General features: G+C 46.2%; 1 protein-coding gene across 4 annotated transcripts in view; it reads left to right on the forward strand.

Moving 5' to 3' along the window:
- Positions 1 to 19,863, forward strand: part of LOC112231646 (lipopolysaccharide-responsive and beige-like anchor protein) — a 351,054-nt gene that overhangs the window by 138,243 nt on the left and 192,948 nt on the right. For all 4 annotated transcript variants that reach the window (XM_042311819.1, XM_042311822.1, XM_042311821.1 and 1 more), the window contains exons 35-36: positions 10,411 to 10,475; positions 12,773 to 12,881. In XM_042311819.1, coding sequence (XP_042167753.1) covers positions 10,411 to 10,475; positions 12,773 to 12,881 — 174 coding nt within the window. The remainder of the gene's footprint in view (positions 1 to 10,410; positions 10,476 to 12,772; positions 12,882 to 19,863) is intronic.

The raw sequence follows: 19,863 nt of genomic DNA on the forward strand, positions 1-19,863 counted from the left end.
GGTTTTCTGGCATCCGTGGGCTTTTTAGTAAGTCAACCAGAAATGTTATTTTCATTGGGATGACAATCTAACTTTGGGTTGATGAGGAACTGCATCCACGCTCATTGTTAAGTCGAATCCTTTGGACTAAAAGGAGGGATGGAAGAGATGGCTCTGATCCAGCTCCCCAATCGGAGTATCAAGACATCCTGTTCCTCTCAGGTAATTGCTTGCGATGGATCCTTCAAAGCTGAGACTTGTTGGGTATTATGTGACTATCATCTCTGAGACTCCGTCAGTCCGAGCACAGCGCTCTCTCCGCAAGGCCTCTCTCCTCACCGACAACGGCCTTAATTCGCCGTGACAGGCTCTCTCCATGACAACGAACCGTGGCCTAGCTTCTCTCTGTCACCATGTCGGATCTAGAGCCTTCAAAGGTGGATCACTTAAAAAGGTTTCCATCCACAACACTGATAAATAGATAATGCTGACTCAGTTAAAGGTCTCTGTGTGTGTGTGTGTGTGTGTGTGTGTGTGTGTGTGTGTGTGCGTGTGCGCGTCTGTTTATGTGCATACGTGTGCTAAGCTAGTCTCCTCTCTCCTCCACTCTCCACTCTGATAAATCATCTCATTGGATACAGGACAGTCCACTATCAGAGAGGCGTCTGTCAGATAAATCAGCCAGCAGCAGTGTCTGTGTCCTGTAGATCACTGGTTATTGTCTGAACAGTCTGTCAGGGCATCCAACCTTACAGCACTTATCACTACATCCCTCCTGTAGATAGAGAGGTGTGGAGGGAGGAGTCAACTACCATCCGGTACATAGAGGGGTGTGGAGGGAGGAGTCAACTACCATCCTGTACATAGAGGGGTGTGGAGGGAGGAGTCAACTACCATCCTGTACATAGAGAGGAGTCAACTAGCCTGCTGTACATAGAGAGGTGTGGAGGGAGGAGTCAACTAGCCTGCTGTACATAGAGAGGTGTGGAGGGAGGAGTCAACTACCATCCTGTACATAGAGAGGTGTGGAGAGAGGAGTCAACTACCATCCTGTACATAGAGAGGTGTGGAGGGAGGAGTCAACTACCATCCTGTACATAGAGAGGTGTGGAGAGAGGAGTCAACTACCATCCTGTACATAGAAAGGTGTGGAGGGAGGAGTCAACTACCATCCTGTACATAGAGAGGTGTGGAGAGAGGAGTCAACTACCCTGCTGTACATAGAGAGAAGTCAACTACCATCCTGTACATAGAAACGTGTGGAGAGAGGAGTCAACTACCCTGCTGTACATAGAGAGGTGTGGAGTGAGGAGTCAACTACCCTGCTGTACATAGAGAGAAGTCAACTACCATCCTGTACATAGAAACGTGTGGAGAGAGGAGTCAACTACCATCCTGTACATAGAGAGGTGTGGAGAGAGGAATCAACTACCCTGCTGTACATAGAGAGGAGTCAACTACCATCCTGTACATAGAAAGGTGTGGAGTGAGGAGTCAACTACCCTGCTGTACATAGAGAGAAGTCAACTACCAACCTGTACATAGAGAGGTGGAGGAGTCAACTACCATCCTGTACATAGAGAGGTGGAGGAGTCAACTACCATTCTGTACATAGAGAGGAGTCAACTAGCCTGCTGTACATAGAGAGGTGTGGAGGGAGGAGTCAACTACCATCCTGTACACAGAGAGGTGTGGAGAGAGGGGTCAACTACCATCCTGTACATAGAGAGGTGTGGAGAGAGGAGTCAACTACCATCCTGTACATAGAGAGTTGTGGAGGGAGGAGTCAACTACCATCCTGTACATAGAGAGATGTGGAGGGAGGAGTCAACTACCATCCTGTACACAGAGAGGTGTGGAGAGAGGAGTCAACTACCATCCTGTACATAGAGAGGTGTGGAGGGAGGAGTCAACTACCATCCTGTACATAGAGAGGTGTGGCGAGAGGAGTCAACTACCATCCTGTACATAGAGAGGTGTGGAGGGAGGAGTCAACTACCATCCTGTACATAGAGAGGTGTGGAGGGAGGAGCACAGAGAGGTGTGGAGAGAGGAGTCAACTACCATTCTGTACATAGAGAGGTGTGGAGGGAGGAGTCAACTACCATCCTGTACATAGAGAGGTGTGGAGGGAGGAGCACAGAGAGGTGTGGAGGGAGGAGTCAACTACCATCCTGTACATAGAGAGGTGTGGAGGGAGGAGTCAACTACCATCCTGTACACAGAGATGTGTGGAGAGAGGAGTCAACTACCATCTTGTACATAGAGAGGTGTGGAGGGAGGAGTCGACTACCATCCTGTACATAGAGAGGTGTGGAGGGAGGAGTCAACTACCATCCTGTACATAGAGAGGTGGGGGAGTCAACTACAATGGTGTACATTGAGAGAAGGTGGTGGGGGAGGAGGGTGGGCAGGAGTGTACAATTATTGGTAACATGATGGCATATGTACTACTCTACTCATGTACAAATTCATTTCTGTTTCGGCTTTTGTGCAAGACTGTGTCGGCGTCGAGGTCACTGCTCGAGCTGCAGGTAGGCGAGCGGTTAAGAGCGTTGGGCCAGTAACCGAAAGGTTGTTGGTTTAAATCCCAGAGCCGACCAGGTGAAAGATCTGCTGATGTGCCCATGAGCAAGGCTCTTAATCCTAATTGCTCCTGTAAATTCCTCTGGATAAGAGTGTCTGCTAAATGACTCGAATGTAAATTCTGTGTATAGGCAGTACAATTTTGTTTCTCCAAAGAAGGAAATCATTTTCACTCCACACTTTTTTCAAAGGGTGAACCATAGTACTATATTTCACCATGTACACAAGCTGACAAGCACAGACACTGATATGAGACTGAGACAAGTACATTCCGAACCCTTATGAGTTTGGAACCTGGAAGGTACGATAACACTATTTATTTATTTATAGTGCCTGTCAGTCTCCACTCTGCATGTCAGGTAAAAAAAAAATCTTTATTTGAAACAGGATTATGTTCACGTATAAATAATCCCAATTTACGCTCGCCGTTTTGCACCCCCCCGAGCCTGAGCAGACTCACAGTAAAACAGCCTGGTGCCAAATTAAAATCCGCTCAATTTTAGGAGGTCCCCCTGGCCACTAGGCCCCTCTTCCTGTCAGGAAGGGTCCCCCTCTAGCTGCATAGCTCACATCAGCAGGGTGCCGCAAGAATGAAGTGCCGGTTGGTGTTACTGTTTTCACTCCTCCCAGCCAGGAGAGTACCTTTCAAAGACTGTCTAAGCCTGATATTACCCCTCTCCTCCCAGCCAGGAGAGTACCTTTCAAAGACTGTCTAAGCCTGATATTACCCCTCTCCTCCCAGCCAGGAGAGTACCTTTCAAAGACTGTCTAAGCCTGATATTACCCCTCTCCTCCCAGCCAGGAGAGTACCTTTCAAAGACTGTCTAAGCCTGATATTACCCCTCTCCTCCCAGCCAGGAGAGTACCTTTCAAAGACTGTCTAAGCCTGATATTACCCCTCTCCTCCCAGCCAGGAGAGTACCTTTCAAAGACTGTCTAAGCCTGATATTACCCCTCTCCTACCAGCCAGGAGAGTACCTTTCAAAGACTGTCTAAGCCTGATATTACCCCTCTCCTCCCAGCCAGGAGAGTACCTTTCAAAGACTGTCTAAGCCTGATATTACCCCTCTCCTACCAGCCAGGAGAGTACCTTTCAAAGACTGTCTAAGCCTGATATTACCCCTCTCCTCTGAGCCAGGAGAGTACCTTTCAAAGACTGTCTAAGCCTGATATTACCCCTCTCCTCCCAGCCAGGAGAGTACCTTTCAAAGACTGTCTAAGCCTGATATTACCCCTCTCCTACCAGCCAGGAGAGTACCTTTCAAAGACTGTCTAAGCCTGATATTACCCCTCTCCTCCGAGCCAGGAGAGTACCTTTCAAAGACTGTCTAAGCCTGATATTACCCCTCTCCTCCGAGCCAGGAGAGTACCTTTCAAAGACTGTCTAAGCCTGATATTACCCCTCTCCTCTGAGCCAGGAGAGTACCTTTCAGACTGTCTTAAGCCTGATATTACCCCTCTCCTCTGAGCCAGGAGAGTACCTTTCAGACTGTCTAAGGCTGATATTACCCCTCTCCTCCCAGCCAGGAGAGTACCTTTCAGACTGTCTAAGCCTGATATTACCCCTCTCCTCCCAGCCAGGAGAGTACCTTTCAGACTGTCTAAGCCTGATATTACCCCTCTCCTCCCAGCCAGGAGAGTACCTTTCAGACTGTCTAAGCCTGATATTACCCCTCTCCTCTGAGCCAGGAGAGTACCTTTCAGACTGTCTAAGCCTGATATTACCCCTCTCCTCTGAGCCAGGAGAGTACCTTTCAGACTGTCTAAGCCTGATATTACCCCTCTCCTCCCAGCCAGGAGAGTACCTTTCAGACTGTCTAAGCCTGATATTACCCCTCTCCTCCCAGCCAGGAGAGTACCTTTCAAAGACTGTCTAAGCCTGATATTACCCCTCTCTGACCAGACTAGAGGGGGACACTGGTGTGCTGCTCCCCATGGCACACGGTTGGGGTTTATGGGGCTGGGGGGAGGAGAGAGGGAGGAAAAATAACACTTTGATTGCACTGATCTTGAACCTTGTGTGTGTGTTTGAGTACGCAGCAGGGTGTTTGCTCCGGCTGTGAAGAGTGATGGGGAAAGCATTCGGCCCCGGAGTTTCAGAGCATTCCTCCTCCGTCTTTCACCTTCCCCCACGTCCCCTGGTCCCTAAACAGCTCATACTACATGACTACGCTCTTGATCCATTAAAAAGTCAGCAGGAAGGGGTAGAAATGTAACCAGTGGACATCTGTGAATGCTTGTTTGGTCTTGTCATTGATTGATTGATTGATTGATTGATTGATTGGTTGATTTAAATTGTATTGGAAAAAACGATGCACTGGGTACAACCCCAAATTAAATTAACTTGTTCTAACATGGCCCCCAATGGAATACACACAATATGGACAAAACACAAGAAAACAACAGTAATCCCTACAGTTCAAAACAGCCCCATACAACACCATACACATAGAATAAATCAATACAAAGCCATCTGTACAACTATGCTCGTAACCACCCTACTTTGTTATGTACGTACCATCTGATTTTATAACCCACTTTGTAATCCAAGGCAGATACACTATCTGAAAATAACTTTTCAATTTCTGCCTTGATCACAAAGACAAGACTAAGTGGGAAAGTCAACCACAGACAGACATCTCCAGGCTGTTTTCACCTTCGGGTCATTAAGAGTCGTAGTCCTCTAGCTCTCAGGTCAGAGAGTATTGCTCTTGTAGCCGTAGTGATGCCGTGCTCCTGGGTTAAACTCCAAGTCCTGCCGCTCTCTATTTTCAGCCTAGAGGTTAAAGGTCAGGGGTCGGGAGAAGCCAAGTGCTCCAGGGAAGAAAGTCAATGTCTGCTGATCTGCCCATTGACTTGAGGAGAGGTGTCCATCTGTTAAACAGGTTAACTCTGGAAGGGTCGGATCACTGGAGCTCTGACAATGAACCATAATATCAGCTATTACACTGGATTAGTGCAGGTTTACTGTTGGATGGTGAGAACATAGTTTAGCATTGATAATGTTTTGGGGTGAGTTCAAACTCATGTTTGCTTGTATTTTTTACCCTAGAAATGACCTATGTGAGTGTCTTATTAGTAATTTCCACTATTCTCAATCACCACCCTTAAATACTAATCACTCCTCAACCCAGATCGTTATTTCAACTAGGCTTTTCTGCAAGATAAATATTAGTATTTTTTTATGTGTGAATGTGATCACACAAACACGGACGCAAGCCATTTTTTGAGAGATGTTTTCCTTAAACACAGATAGCATCTGAGAACTGGCATGTGGGGTTGTTGAGTGTTGAGGAAGTCCCATCCGCAATTAGACTTTGTCGACACTCGCTGTCACAAGTCCTTTTGATACGGCGACCAGATTAGGAAATGAACTTGTCAACTTCCTTATCCTTCAGCAACCGGTTATAGGTGGAATGAGCATTCAACTGTTGACTCTGAAATGAATGCATGTTGTTTGCACAATGTCTTTGATCTCTCATCGTAGACAACACTTCATTTTTTAAAGTTTGCAAGTCAGAGATATTTGGATACAAATGAGAATATTCTGTCATTTCACAAACGTTTGTTTCATTATTCTGAACGGCTTCTGTGTCACCGTCTTGTCGCCACGTGGTTTAAAGGGTTAACCACCAACGTCACGTCATATCTACTAGTATCATCTACTATAAATGCATGTTTCTGTGGCTTTACTGACAGTTTCTTATTCAGTCTTTCATTCTTAAATGTGAAACCGATGGACAACAATGAATGAGTTCTGTTCCTCCGTCAGCCCTTAACAGGAGAGCACGGCATGTTATGTCTAGCAGTTCTCGTCGTGACTGTACGTCGCCACGTAATTCAGTTTCCTCCACTGGCCAAAGAGACACTGTAGTAATGTTTTGTTTGTATTTGTACATTTTTCTAAGGCGTAGCTATAACAACGAGACTACTCCGCGTCCCAAATAGCAGCCTATTCTCTAAATTGTGTGCCATTGCCCCCGGTTAAAAAGTATCAAGTAGTGCACTAAATGGGGAATAGTGTTCCATTTAGGACACAACTCCACTGGACTTATTTTTGTTCTGGTTCCAATGCTGAAAGGAAGCACACAGTACACACTTAGCTCTTACGACGATTCGTGCTCTCTTTGTCTCCTGTAAAGTCCTATTCCCCAGCCCCTTTACCAAACTAACAAATACTTGTGATTATGACTGATGGGACTGAAACACACAAGCGACTTGTTTATTTTTGGTGGGGAGAACCCAGGTTTTTTGGGGGGGGTTTGACGTTTCAGAGAGGAGTTTGTGGGGAAGTCTGTGTTTTGTCACTAGTTTTGGAGTTTAAACCTTCATTATGGATAATCAGTGGTAATGAGGAAGTGTGTGTGTGTGGGTGGGTGTGGGGACTCATTGCCATGGAGTCATCAGACATAAACCAAACATAGAAACTGGCTTATTGACTTCTGATTGAGAATGGCATTTGGTTTGAATGGAGCTTGGCTTTTGATCCTGACATTGGGGAAACATACACACGCTGGGTAATGGTCCAACATCAGGATCACATTGACTGGTGGTCGTACCGATGAGACAGGACCAGGGGTAGAACATCTTGCGGTGGTGGAGTAGTCTCCTGATGTCAGGTTAGAGGTCACAAATGGCTGCTTGTATCCTCTCATCAGGGTAAGGATGGGGTTATGGAATGGCCCTTATCACAGCCATAAAAGCCTGACCGCACTGACCAGGGCAGCCAAAGAAATCCATACCCCATCACAGAGCTGTCTGATAGATAGCCTCCCGTTTGTCACCATGAGGTGTGTGTGACCCCTCTGATTAGGGTCATAACCTTTTTTAATTCAACAATAATGTCATTTTCTGTCTCATAATGGGGACATTAGTCTTGTTTATATGACCTTGGCGTGCCTGTTCAGAATGCCTCGTGGGGATCTGTGGTAATGTGAAGTGGGATGGTTAATCACAAGTGATTGAAGAAAATACTTTAAACTTCTGTTCCATGCCATTGTACTGTAAATAGATTTCATTTTCACACCAGCAGAACTTACATCAAAATAAGCTATGTGTCCATGATGAGCTCTGTTTTGGAATATATCAAACAAGATCCCTTCCGTCACTAGAACAGTTCAATAGTATCCAGAGGGCAGAAATAAGGAAACTCCCTGCTCTCAGGAGACAACGTCCCCTTTCTCCTGCTTCCTGGTTGTTCCTGAGAGCAGAGCCAGACCTGTTTATGTCTGCACTTCCTGTGGTGTTTATTTCAGGCCCGGTAGGACGGCGTGGCGCAGCGCTGCATAGCATAACATAGAGTAGCATTGCGTGTCCCCCACTGCTTGCAGGGCAGGTCTGCCGAGGCTCATGGCTATCGTCATTCAGCCTTTGAGGCCCATTTGCCTGGGTCATGTTCTTTCGGGCAGGCAACAGAAAACGTTTAAAAATGTTTTTCAACAGAAAACGAAAATGGGTGCCTCTTATTGGATAAGTCTAGATTATCCCTCCCCATTTGGTGCCCAAAACAGGGCTCACTGTCAAACTCACTGTTTCTACTCCCCTCACAGACACACTGGCCTATTCCCTCTGTGCACACTTTATTATGACTGTGTAGTCAACGCCAATAGGGCCTAACGGGACACAAAACACTGCTGCATTCTGGTTAAATTACCCAAGTCTGTTATCCCACTAATCTACAGTTGGTTACAGGCTGGTTGAGGATGTACAGGCATTGGGACAGAATGGTTTCTGTTCTGCCTGGGTGTGATTGGTTCTGATGCCTTTTCACTTGTCATGTTATCAAAGTGGAAAACCTATGGTGCTGTTGGAAACGTACAAAAACACATTCACACATACTTATGTGTACACACACACACACACACACACACGTCTGATTTGGTATTAGAAGCAAATGAGCTCTCTCTCCTCTAGCTCTGTCTGTCGTCTATCTTCAGCCCCCAGGCCTCTATGTTTACCAATAACGTCTACACACACCAACACCCAGCTTCCAGCTCCCTCTGTCAGTTGAAGAGATGATGACAGCACAATTAAATACACTGACCACTGTCCTGTCACACACACACACACACACACACACACCATAACCCTCCCTCCACTTGTTAACACAGTTGGACCTTGTTTGTTTTGGTTACAATGTATCTGTCCTCCGTTTTCACTACCAGTCAAATAGTGTTAGATATACAGTATATCACTGTGTGTGTAAAGGAAGATTTTGGGGGTCAGGGTTTGTTTACTGTCACAGGAAATAACTAGTGATTAGACATGAATTATTAAACAAAGACCCCATTACTGACCCACCATACAGACACATTTCCTGACAAAGTGGCATGTTGAAGTTGTGGGTGGTTTTATCAGGGCATTAGCTCTTTAACGTGAGGTTGAATGTTTTCTATCCGTATCACCAAGAAAGGGGAAGGAGAGAGCGAGAGCTAAACGTCCGACCCACATGCCCAGCTCCTTGTTGTTTTATTATTCTTTTGACAGTTGCGTTGTGAAGGTGTTGAAAGATTGAACCGAACATGAAAGACGACGACCGTCAAGTCCCCTTTCCTGACCAAATTGCCGATTTAAACTCACTCAGGGCCGCCTTGGCGTTTCAGCTGCGGTTTATTGAATTGTTTAGACTGACACCTTTGACCATAACACTGCTCAAAGGGAGGAAATGTGTGAGTTATATCATGATAAATGCCTTCACTTCCCTCCCTTCTCATTCCTCTCCTCCAGCGAGCTGACTGCCAGAAACAGCAGCTCTTCTATAGGGCTGCTATGTATACCAGCTGACCGCTCCTTGTTCAGGCTCACTCAACATAATATTATACAGACATAATTGGTGCTGAGGGCGGAAGGGGCAAAATGAATCTTTATTTCTCTCTCTTTCTAACTGTTCCTTCATTTACCCCTCTGTCCATCCACACTGACTTATGTGTAAAGTCATGTGCATAGAGTAACAGTATGTGGTTTCTGTGTTGTTGCTAAGGTACCAGGATGTGGTTTCTGTGTTGTTGCTAATGTCCCAGGATGTGGTTTCTGTGTTGTTGCTAATGTCCCAGGATGTGGTTTCTGTGTTGTTGCTAATGTCTCAGTATGTGGTTTCTGTGTTGTTGCTCATGTCCCAGTATGTGGTTTCTGTGTTGTTGCTAATGTCCCCAGTATGTGGTTTCTGTGTTGTTGCTAATGTCCCCAGTATGTGGTTTCTGTGTTGTTGCTAATGGCCCCAGTATGTGGTTTCTGTGTTGTTCCTAATGGCCCCAGTATGTGGTTTCTGTGTTGTTGCTAATGTCCCCAGTATGTGGTTTCTGTGTTGTTGCTAATGTCCCCAGTATGTGGTTTCTGTGTTGTTGCTAATGTCCCCAGTATGTGGTTTCTGTGTTGTTGCTAATGTCCCCAGTATGTGGTTTCTGTGTTGTTGCTAATGTCCCCAGTATGTGGTTTCTGTGTTGTTGCTAATGTCCCCAGTATGTGGTTTCTGTGTTGTTCCTAATGTCCCCAGTATGTGGTTTCTGTGTTGTTGCTAATGTCCCCAGTATGTGGTTTCTGTGTTGTTGCTAATGTCCCCAGTATGTGGTTTCTGTGTTGTTGCTAATGTCCCCAGTATGTGGTTTCTGTGTTGTTGCTAATGTCCCCAGTATGTGGTTTCTGTGTTGTTGCTAATGTCCCCAGTATGTGGTTTATGTGTTGTTGCTAATGTCCCCAGTATGTGGTTTCTGTGTTGTTCCTAATGTCCCCAGTATGTGGTTTCTGTGTTGTTCCTAATGTCCCCAGTATGTGGTTTCTGTGTTGTTGCTAATGTCCCCAGTATGTGGTTTATGTGTTGTTGCTAATGTCCCAGTGTTTGTGTTTCAGGAGTGGCAGAACTCTATCCAGAAGAACGCCGGCTTGGCCTTCATCGAGCTGGTCAACGAGGGCAGGTATGTTTTCTGACACGCACGCGGACACACACCGTCCGACCCACTCCGACCATCACCACTTCATTATGTCCCACTCTGGTCGATCCATAGCGCGGCCCCTGGCCCTCAAGGCTCACGGCCCTCACGGCCACCATTAGGGCCTCTATTGAAGAGAGAAATCCATACTGGAGTAAAGAGGATCTGTGGAACTGAGGGGAGCCGTATAGAGTTCAAGGCTCTGTCAATACCTGCCTGTCCCGGAGGACGGGTGACAGGGGTGACTGCAATCCCTGACTCCTCATGAAGCTTGGGGAATCTCCCATCTTCCTTGTCCCTCTCCATGTCCCTTCTGCTGTCCGTACTATCCAGGATCAGCATTCCCATATCACTCCTGGGACCAAACAACTTCCATCAATTTGGAGTTAGAGGTCCTGGATTTACATTAACGATCCCCCGGGCTGGAGAATTACCGAACGCTAATCTAGGAAAACGTTAATGCATCCACTGATGGACTTCCTCACACACACACACAAGCTCACACACACACACACAAGTAAGAGGAGGCGGAGGCAAAGGAGGAGGAGAGAATCGTAGAGAGAGAAGGAGAGGAAGAAGAGGTGGAAGAGAAGCAGGAGGAGGGAAGGAGTAGGATAGAGGAGGAAGAAAAGTGGAAGGATTAGAGGATGAGGAGGTTGTAATCCACTCCAGAGAGGCTGCTTTGTAATCTAGAACTGGGTCTCAGTGAAAGCCTGTTGATTTGCAATGGGGGGGCTGTAACACTATACCCCATCAACTCCCTGTTTAGATGTGTGTGTGTGTGTGTGTGTGTGTGAGTGATAGAGAGAGGTTTGGGTGTAAGAAGTATGTGTCTGTCCAAGTGTGCGCACGTACTATATTCGTGTGTGTATGTATGCTCGTGTGTGTCTGTACATGGTTTTATGTGTGTGTGCCTGCCTGTGTGTGAAAGAGTGTAGAGTAAGGCGTCATAAAGAGAGTGTTGAGGTTATTGATGGCTGGGCCAGGGGCCGGGGGTTGGAGAGGCTACAGAGGCCCAGGCACCTCCGCTCCCCCGTTGCCCTGCTCTGAAACAGCAGGCTTGGGTTACAGGCCCCAAGCCCGGCCCCTAGCCTGTTATTGTTCCACTTTGCACAGGCCTGACCTCTGGGGCCAGTGAGTGGCCTCTCTGGCCCCTATACACACACACACACACACACACACACACACACACACACACACATGAATGTTTTATTAGCTTAGATAAGAGGAAGGGGGTGGATTGGCTACATATGTAGCAACAGGAGCAAAGATTCCCCCTGTGTCAGATGCATATCATTAACAAATCAATTAGCACATGTTAGGTCAGAGTTAAAGGGATTTCATGTGGTTGTGTGTGTGTCTTGTCCTAATCACATTTCCTGCTAATTTTGCATGCTTAATTTTCCTCTTTTTATGTATGTTGTAGGGTTATTAAAGGGGAGGCCTTCCATTTTATGGATGTTATAGGGTTATTAAAGGGGAGGCCTTCCATTTTATGGATGTTATAGGTTATTAAAGGGGAGGCCTTCCATTTTATGGATGTTATAGGGTTATTAAAGGGGAGGCCTTCCATTTTATGGATGTTATAGGGTTATTAAAGGGGAGGCCTTCCATTTTATGGATGTTATAGGGTTATTAAAGGGGAGGCCTTCCATTTTATGGATGTTATAGGGTTATTAAAGGGGAGGCCTTCCATTTTATGGATGTTATAGGGTTATTAAAGGGGAGGCCTTCCATTTTATGGATGTTATAGGGTTATTAAAGGGGAGGCCTTCCATTTTATGGATGTTATAGGTTATTAAAGGGGAGGCCTTCCATTTTATGGATGTTATAGGGTTATTAAAGGGGAGGCCTTCCATTTTATGGATGTTATAGGGTTATTAAAGGGGAGGCCTTCCATTTTATGGATGTTATAGGGTTATTAAAGGGGAGGCCTTCCATTTTATGGATGTTATACGGTCATTAAAGGGGAGGTCTTCCATGTTCAGGTACTGCAGCACTCATATTGTAGCACATTGAGAGAGCTTGTTTGTGCAGTGTGTATGGTGTATGAAAACCTGATTGAACAGCTTTCAACCTATCACCTAGTCTATTAATTAACTTTGTTTGACCACTTGCTAAATATTAATAGTTTTTTGTATGTCTTCCACCAATTTTATTACATCTTAATCCAAACATAATTCATTTATTCAAATCAGTAATCATTTTTTCCCACTGATTACAAATTGATACAGTTCTGTTGATGGTATGAAATGTCTTCCTCTGTCCTTCCTCTCTCTCAGGCTACTAAGCCACACCATGAAGGACCACCTGGTGCGGGTGGCCAATGAGGCTGAGTTCATCCTGAGCCGTCAGAGAGCCGAGGACATCCACAAACACGCTGAGTTTGAGGTAAAATACAGTCTGGGCCAGGAAACTGGCTAACATGAAACTAGCACATTAAATCCAAAATGGAGTCCAGATTTAAGCTCAGGTGAATGATTGAGGAGAATAGACCAGGCAGCTGGTAAACAAGAGAACATACTTGATCCAAAATGGCTCCTGACATAATTTAGGAATTTGAAATTACCAAGGCTGGTGCAGGTAGCTAGCAAACAGGAAAATCCATTCAATCCAAAATGGGGTCCTGATTTTAGCTTGAGGGGGAGAATGACTTGAAGAGAAAAACTTAGAAATGAACCAATAACTTCCAACCCCTTTCCTGACCCTCGTATCTTGGAACAGAAACATAGTCCTCATTTATTTATCCTTTCCATGTCTTTTTGTGAGAGCAGCAGGAGTTATTTTAGTATATTTGTAGCTTTAAGCAGATCCCATTAAGCTGAGGTTGATAGGATAGGTTGATAGTTTCATATTTTCATGTTCTGTCTGGCCATATTGAACAAAAACAGCTCAGAATGTAACACCCAGCGAGGGGGTATAAAGTCCTCTATATACACACACACACACACACACACACACGGTTGTCTGTCTAGTCATTACAGACCTGTCATAGCAACCTAGAGAACAAATGTTGTCTTTTCAAAGACAACCCCAACACGTATAATAACATCTCACACTGGAGTGGCCGGCTGTAGTTTACGTTTGGCACGGCATCCTAGCCAAACAGCCTCCATGTTAATTTATCCCCGTACCTCCCGGCCTAGCGCCAACCTCCCAGCCTAGCGCCAACCTCCCAGCCTTGCGCCAACCTCCCGGCCTAGTGCCAGCCTCCACCCTTCTCCTTCATCCCTCTCTCCTCTGTCTCCGTCCTGATCTCTCTGAATCATTTCCTGCCCTGCTGAGAGCCTGTCTGTTATAGTCCCGCTGGGGGAGTATTTCCACAGTGACAGGAATACAGCATCCTCCCCTCCCTCTCCATCACTCCCTTCATTCCCCCCTCCTTTCTCAAGACCCTGGCAGTACTTAAACCTGCAGACAGCCCACAGAACTGCTGGTCTGAAGGGCCGACTGTCTCAACCCCCCGTCCCTCCACCCTCACTCGCCCCCTTACCGTAGTTGTAAAATGTTATGCTTTCTTTAAGGTTCAAGGCAGGGTCTCTCCTACAGAATGAAAAAAAAGCCCTCATGACTGTTTAAAGCAAATTGTTGAGGGGGTGGAAAGGAAAGCATGTCGATGGTTTGCCTCAGGTTGGTTGGTTGCCTCGGTTCGTTTGAATGTTTGCTCCCATGTTCTTCTAGCTTGTGTCCCAAATAGAACCCTATTCCCTATTTAGTGCATTACTTTTGACCAGGGCCCATAGAGTGAATATGGTGTGATTTGGGACGCAGACCCTAGTCAAGTCTGCATTTCTATCTGACTGGCAACAGCAGTACACACTGTCCACGTCCTTTCCACCCACCGGCCTCACCCTGTCAATCATTTCCTCGGGAGGTGTGGCCTGACTCGACCGGTCGTCCAATCATCGTTAGTGCGGGGCAGTCAGACCCGGGTGTTTATGCAGATAGATTTCTGACGCGTGACACACACAGCCTATTTGACGAGGCTAACACTCCACACACAGGGTGTGTGTGTGTGTGTGTGTGTGTGTGTGTGTGTGTCAGACAGCTGTGTGAACAACGGCACGATAGAGGTGTGGAGAGGAGGAGGGGCCTGAGGCACAGCACAGACAGTTGGCAGCTCCATAAGAACACAGCACAGGGCTCACAAACTAGCCTCTACCTCACTGCCCTGAGGTTATGAACAGGAGTGGTGTCTTGAGTCTGTGTCCCCATCACTCCTCATTTCCTCCCTCAAACTCACCATGATTAGGCCATGTTATGTTCTCTCAGCCGAGCGAGGGCCAGGATATGTCTGCACCGATGGAAACATGCACACACACACACACACACCAGGGGCTGTCCCCAGCTCTCCAATTCTATCTAATTGGCCCACGTAGTGTAGCTGATGTTCCTGTCCGCATCACTAGTCCCTCTCATCCTATCATCTGTCTCCCTCTGGCACTGAGGAGTCCTACAGGAGGAAACATCCTTCGACTGGATCCTACTCTGATATACTGTAAGGAAAGCAAAAGGAACACATTGTGTCGTTACATTGGACCTATTTTTCCCACATCGTCCCACAAGAAGAGGGCCTAGTTAGTGTCTCCGTTTTCTCTCCATCGTCTTCCAAGCAGGCCCAGTTGTTTTTCTGGTTACTTGTGTGTGTGTGTGTGTGTGTGTGTGTGTGGTAGTCTTTGACAGTACCGTTGAGTTACAGAATGAGGATGTGTCTGACGAGCCTCAAAGACAGCCAAGGACATCATTGTTTCCTGTTCCTGTATTATTTAGTAGCTACAGTCCCCGGTTGTCTCCAGTAAAACCACAGCGGTGGAGAAAGAATACGTTTTAACAGGCTGGAATCTCATTCTATTCTGTTAGGGAGATAGTATTTGTGTTCTTGTAAATGGGTGTGATTCCACTCATTAACCCCTAATAGATTTAGTATTGGGTACATGCGTACCACAACTGTTTTGTTTGATTGTTTCTTTTGGGAAAGCCATTCGATTGTGATTCTCTGTCCCAAGCACTGTGTGCAGGGACGTATTTCACTACGCAACCCACATATCAAGCACTGTGTGCAGGGACGTATTTCACTACGCAACCCACATATCAAGCACTGTGTGCAGGGACGTATTTCACTACGCAACCCACATATCAAGCACTGTGTGCAGGGACGTATTTCACTACGCAACCCACATATCAAGCACTGTGTGCAGGGACGTATTTCACTACGCAACCCACATATCAAGCACTGTGTGCAGGGACGTATTTCACTACGCAACCCACATATCAAGCACTGTGTGCAGGGACGTATTTCACTACGCAACCCACATATCAAGCACTGTGTGCAGGGACGTATTTCACTACGCAACCCACATATCAAGCACTGTGTGCAGGGACGTATTTCACTACGCAACCCACATATCAAGCACTGTGTGCAGGGACGTATTTCACTACGCAACCCACATATCAAGCACTGTGTGCAGGGACGTATTTCACTACGCAACCCACATATCAAGCACTGTGTGCAGGGACGTATTTCACTACGCAACCCACATATCAAGCACTGTGTGCAGGGACGTATTTCACTACGCAACCCACATATCAAGCACTGTGTGCAGGGACGTATTTCACTACGCAACCCACATATCAAGCACTGTGTGCAGGGACGTATTTCACTACGCAACCCACATATCAAGCACTGTGTGCAGGGACGTATTTCACTACGCAACCCACATATCAAGCACTGTGTGCAGGGACGTATTTCACTACGCAACCCACATATCGCACAAAGTGTTACAACTCTTGTATTTATTAAAATCCACTTTTTTTGTGTCCAACCACACCATCCTTCCTCTCAGCCCAATCAACTGTAATCAGATACCCACTAACCACCGTAGCCAACTGTTAACTCTCTTTGTTCAAGACTGTTGTTTAGTATTCTCTCTCTGTTCTCTCCCCTCAGCCCCTACAGTATAGCCAATCAACTTTAATCAGATACCCACCATAGCTAAGGCCAAATCTATGTTTCACAATTGAATTCCCCACTTAAATGTAGCCGCTCCTCTGTGACCTCTGGAAGAAGTGAGGCCCTGATAAGTGCAACCACTGATATTGCCGTATTGATTTTCCTCCATTCCGGCTCTGGCTTGAGCCCTCCTCGAGCCATCGGTTTCATGGTTTCATTTTGCACCGCCACCATAAAAATAACAGCCTCAATGAAACATGCCCCAGGGGAAAACAGTTTTCCTCTCAGTCTTCAATTTTATTTTTTATTTTAAATCAGTGTTTGTTCACCTGCTTCTCAGGTTTACTGTTGGAGGACAGAAATAGAAACATGTTGGGGTGTGGCCGAGCGCAAAAAGTCGGTGATTTGGTTGTGCCCTGACACCCTTCACTGTTTTAAAGAATCTTCCAGCTGAAATGAATTGCACCTTTGGTGTGTTTCCTGTTGACTATCACTTGGGGAACAGAGTAGTCCTTCTCCACCCTGGCAGGGGTCTGGGACTAGGTCCTTTGGCAGTGGCGCTCTACCACTACAGACACGGACCATGAAGGAAACTGCAGCCACCAGGAAAGTGAATTATTCAATAGATAAAAACAAATTTATGTTTGCTCCCTGTCAGAGTTCATATCCACGGGAAGGGTGTGATAGAGGAGCCGCGTGATTTAGACACCCTTTGCTTTGGAGACTCGTAACATATGCTCTCTCTCTGTCTCTCTCGCTCTCCCTCTCTCCCCCCCCCTCTCTCTCTCTCTCTCTCTCTCTCTCTCTCCATCCCTCTTCCCCCATCCCTCTCTTTCTTTCTCTCGGTCTCCCTCTCTCTCTCTCTCTCTCTCTCTCTCTCTCTTTCTTTCTCTCTCTCTCTCTCTCCCCATCCCTCTTCCCCCACCCCTCTCTTTCTTTCTCTCGGTCTCCCTCTCCCCCTATCCCTCTTCCCTCTCCCCTATCCCTCTTCCCTCTCCCCCTATCCCTCTTCCCTCTCCCCCTATCCCTCTTTTTCTTTATTTCGGTCTCTCCCTCCATCCCTCTTTCTCTCTCTCTCTCTCTCTCTCTCTCTGAATTGAGTTATCTTTGGCCTGGAGTGTAAGTTATTATAGCGGGTTGAGGGTGACAGAGATGAAGATAACTGGAGGGGGAAATCCAATTACCTTTTAGTGTTCTCTATCTAATGGGATCCTCAACGTGGAAGAGATCTGCAGATCGCATGGCCACGGCCCTCCTACTACGATGAGAGTTGTTTTTTACAGCATCCTTTCATTAAGGATGAAATGTGGTGGGTTGCGGGGCCACGAGAGCAGAGGAGGTCAGAGATACGGAAGACCCAGATCATTTATTTTATTTCCCTCTTTCTGTTGCACTCTTTCTTTTTCATACCCCACGGTTGGATCTTTAAGAGTGAGGAAGACCCAGGTCTTTTCTTTTATCCTCCTCTCCTTCTTTCTCCAACTTTTTACATGTTTATATGCCCAGTCGTTGATTCATCCCCCAGCCGCTGTAATATACGACTAATTGAATTGACTCTCTCTCTCTAGATGCTATAAAAGCCAGGAGATCCAGCTAGCGATGTCTCCGTAATTAGCGACTTAGCGTCATTGTCCCCCTCTGTCTGGATTGTAAGGCGATCCCTCTCTTCTCCTCTCGCCTCAGAGTTAATGACATTAACATTGAGCTGATGCTCATTATATTCCATCACGACAGTGTCGTTAGCACAACGCCTCCACACAGTGCACTGAGCTTACTCTTCCTCACAGATCACAGCCATGGACAGGACACACACAAAGAATTGACTGCACACTTAACGTTTGAAACGCCATGGAACGGAGGGCGACACAATTTACATTTTGAAGTGAAACAAAATGAAAACATGACAGTTAAACATTTTCACTATTTATAACACAGAAAACAAAGCCAACAGTCTATGTTTCAGTACTATAATGTAACCAGCTGTAAAGGAAAAAAGCTCTGTTCTGGTCAAGAACAAACACTGCCGTTTATAGGGTGCTTGGACCAAATGTGGTTATCTTCATAGGTCTATAAACCATCTGCTTCAGTGTGAGAGAATTCCACAACAAACTGTTTCAATGTCAGAGGATAGGTTGTGACCCCAATCTCCCATACCGTCTAGAAGAGCCCCCTGCAGGTCACCACTCTGGCTGTAGCCCGACAGGCGTCAGGTGCCACCATCTGACACATTGTTTACAACGTATCAACACACAACACTCACCGCTCTGACCGACAGTCGTCACCTGTCATAAGGTGGTCACAGCGGTGATTTACAGATGACAGCTATAGAGCTGGGAGTACAGCCATCTCACTATGGTGCTGGTGAGACCCTCTGGGTAATGACGGGGAGGCTTGTTAGCTGTTGCTGGAGTCATTTATTAGTGGGATTCGTTTGGGATTCAGTAGTTTGATTCGTATATTATGACAGGATAAAGCAAGTAGATTCACCAGACCCAGCAGAATTCTATATCTCTGTCTACCTCTACCCTCAGAGAGAGGGAGTACTTACCCAGCAGTATTCTATATCTCTGTCTACCTCTACCCTCAGAGAGAGAGAGTACTTACCCAGCAGTATTCTATATCTCTGTCTACCTCTACCCTCAGAGAGAGAGAGTACTTACCCAGCAGTATTCTATATCTCTGTCTACCTCTACCCTCAGAGAGAGAGTACTTACCCAGGAGAGAAGGAGGGGAGAGGGAGAGGGGGAGAGAGACTAGTATCCCAGTGTCTGGCTCTTCTCTGTGTGTAATTAAGTCCCTAGGTGATGCCTCTTGCACCGCTCCTCACATCATTATCTTTGCCCAGCTGACCCAGAGCTGTGAATAGCACATATATGAGCACCTCCTCCCGACTCCCTAGTCCCCTTTACTACATACTAACTGACACTTTAGTCTCTGGAGTAGGGCTCTTGCCTTGCCTACTATCTTTGTTATCCCATAGAGGGACATCATTTTATTGATTTCATTTTACTGAGGAGTTGGAGAGGAATTCTTGGAAAGGATAATTATGTTGTATAGTATTGAATAAGGATGTGTATTCATCAAAATAAATATGTAGAATAAGCAGATTCTCAAGTGCAATTGAATATATTTTTAAGGCAGACACAATCCTGATGTGGAGTTAAATGTGTTTAATGTACAGCACTAAAAGAAGAAAGGGTATGTCCTTGGTGCGTTCCTATTGTTATCTCTTCTGTTTGGAATCATTACTCTGCATCCAGACAACTAGCCGAGCTCTAGCCAGCATTCCAGAAGAAGTGGATTATTTTTCATCTGCAGCGCCTCTGCCTTCATTTGACTATTTTTCACCCCGGAGAGGACCGCTAACAGGTGTGATTCGTCACGTGCTGGCGCGACCTTGGAGTGCTTCTGGAGTCAGAGTGG

Source organism: Oncorhynchus tshawytscha, linkage group LG34 (genome assembly GCF_018296145.1).
Source record: "Oncorhynchus tshawytscha isolate Ot180627B linkage group LG34, Otsh_v2.0, whole genome shotgun sequence".
NCBI classification, from domain to species: domain Eukaryota; kingdom Metazoa; phylum Chordata; class Actinopteri; order Salmoniformes; family Salmonidae; genus Oncorhynchus; species Oncorhynchus tshawytscha.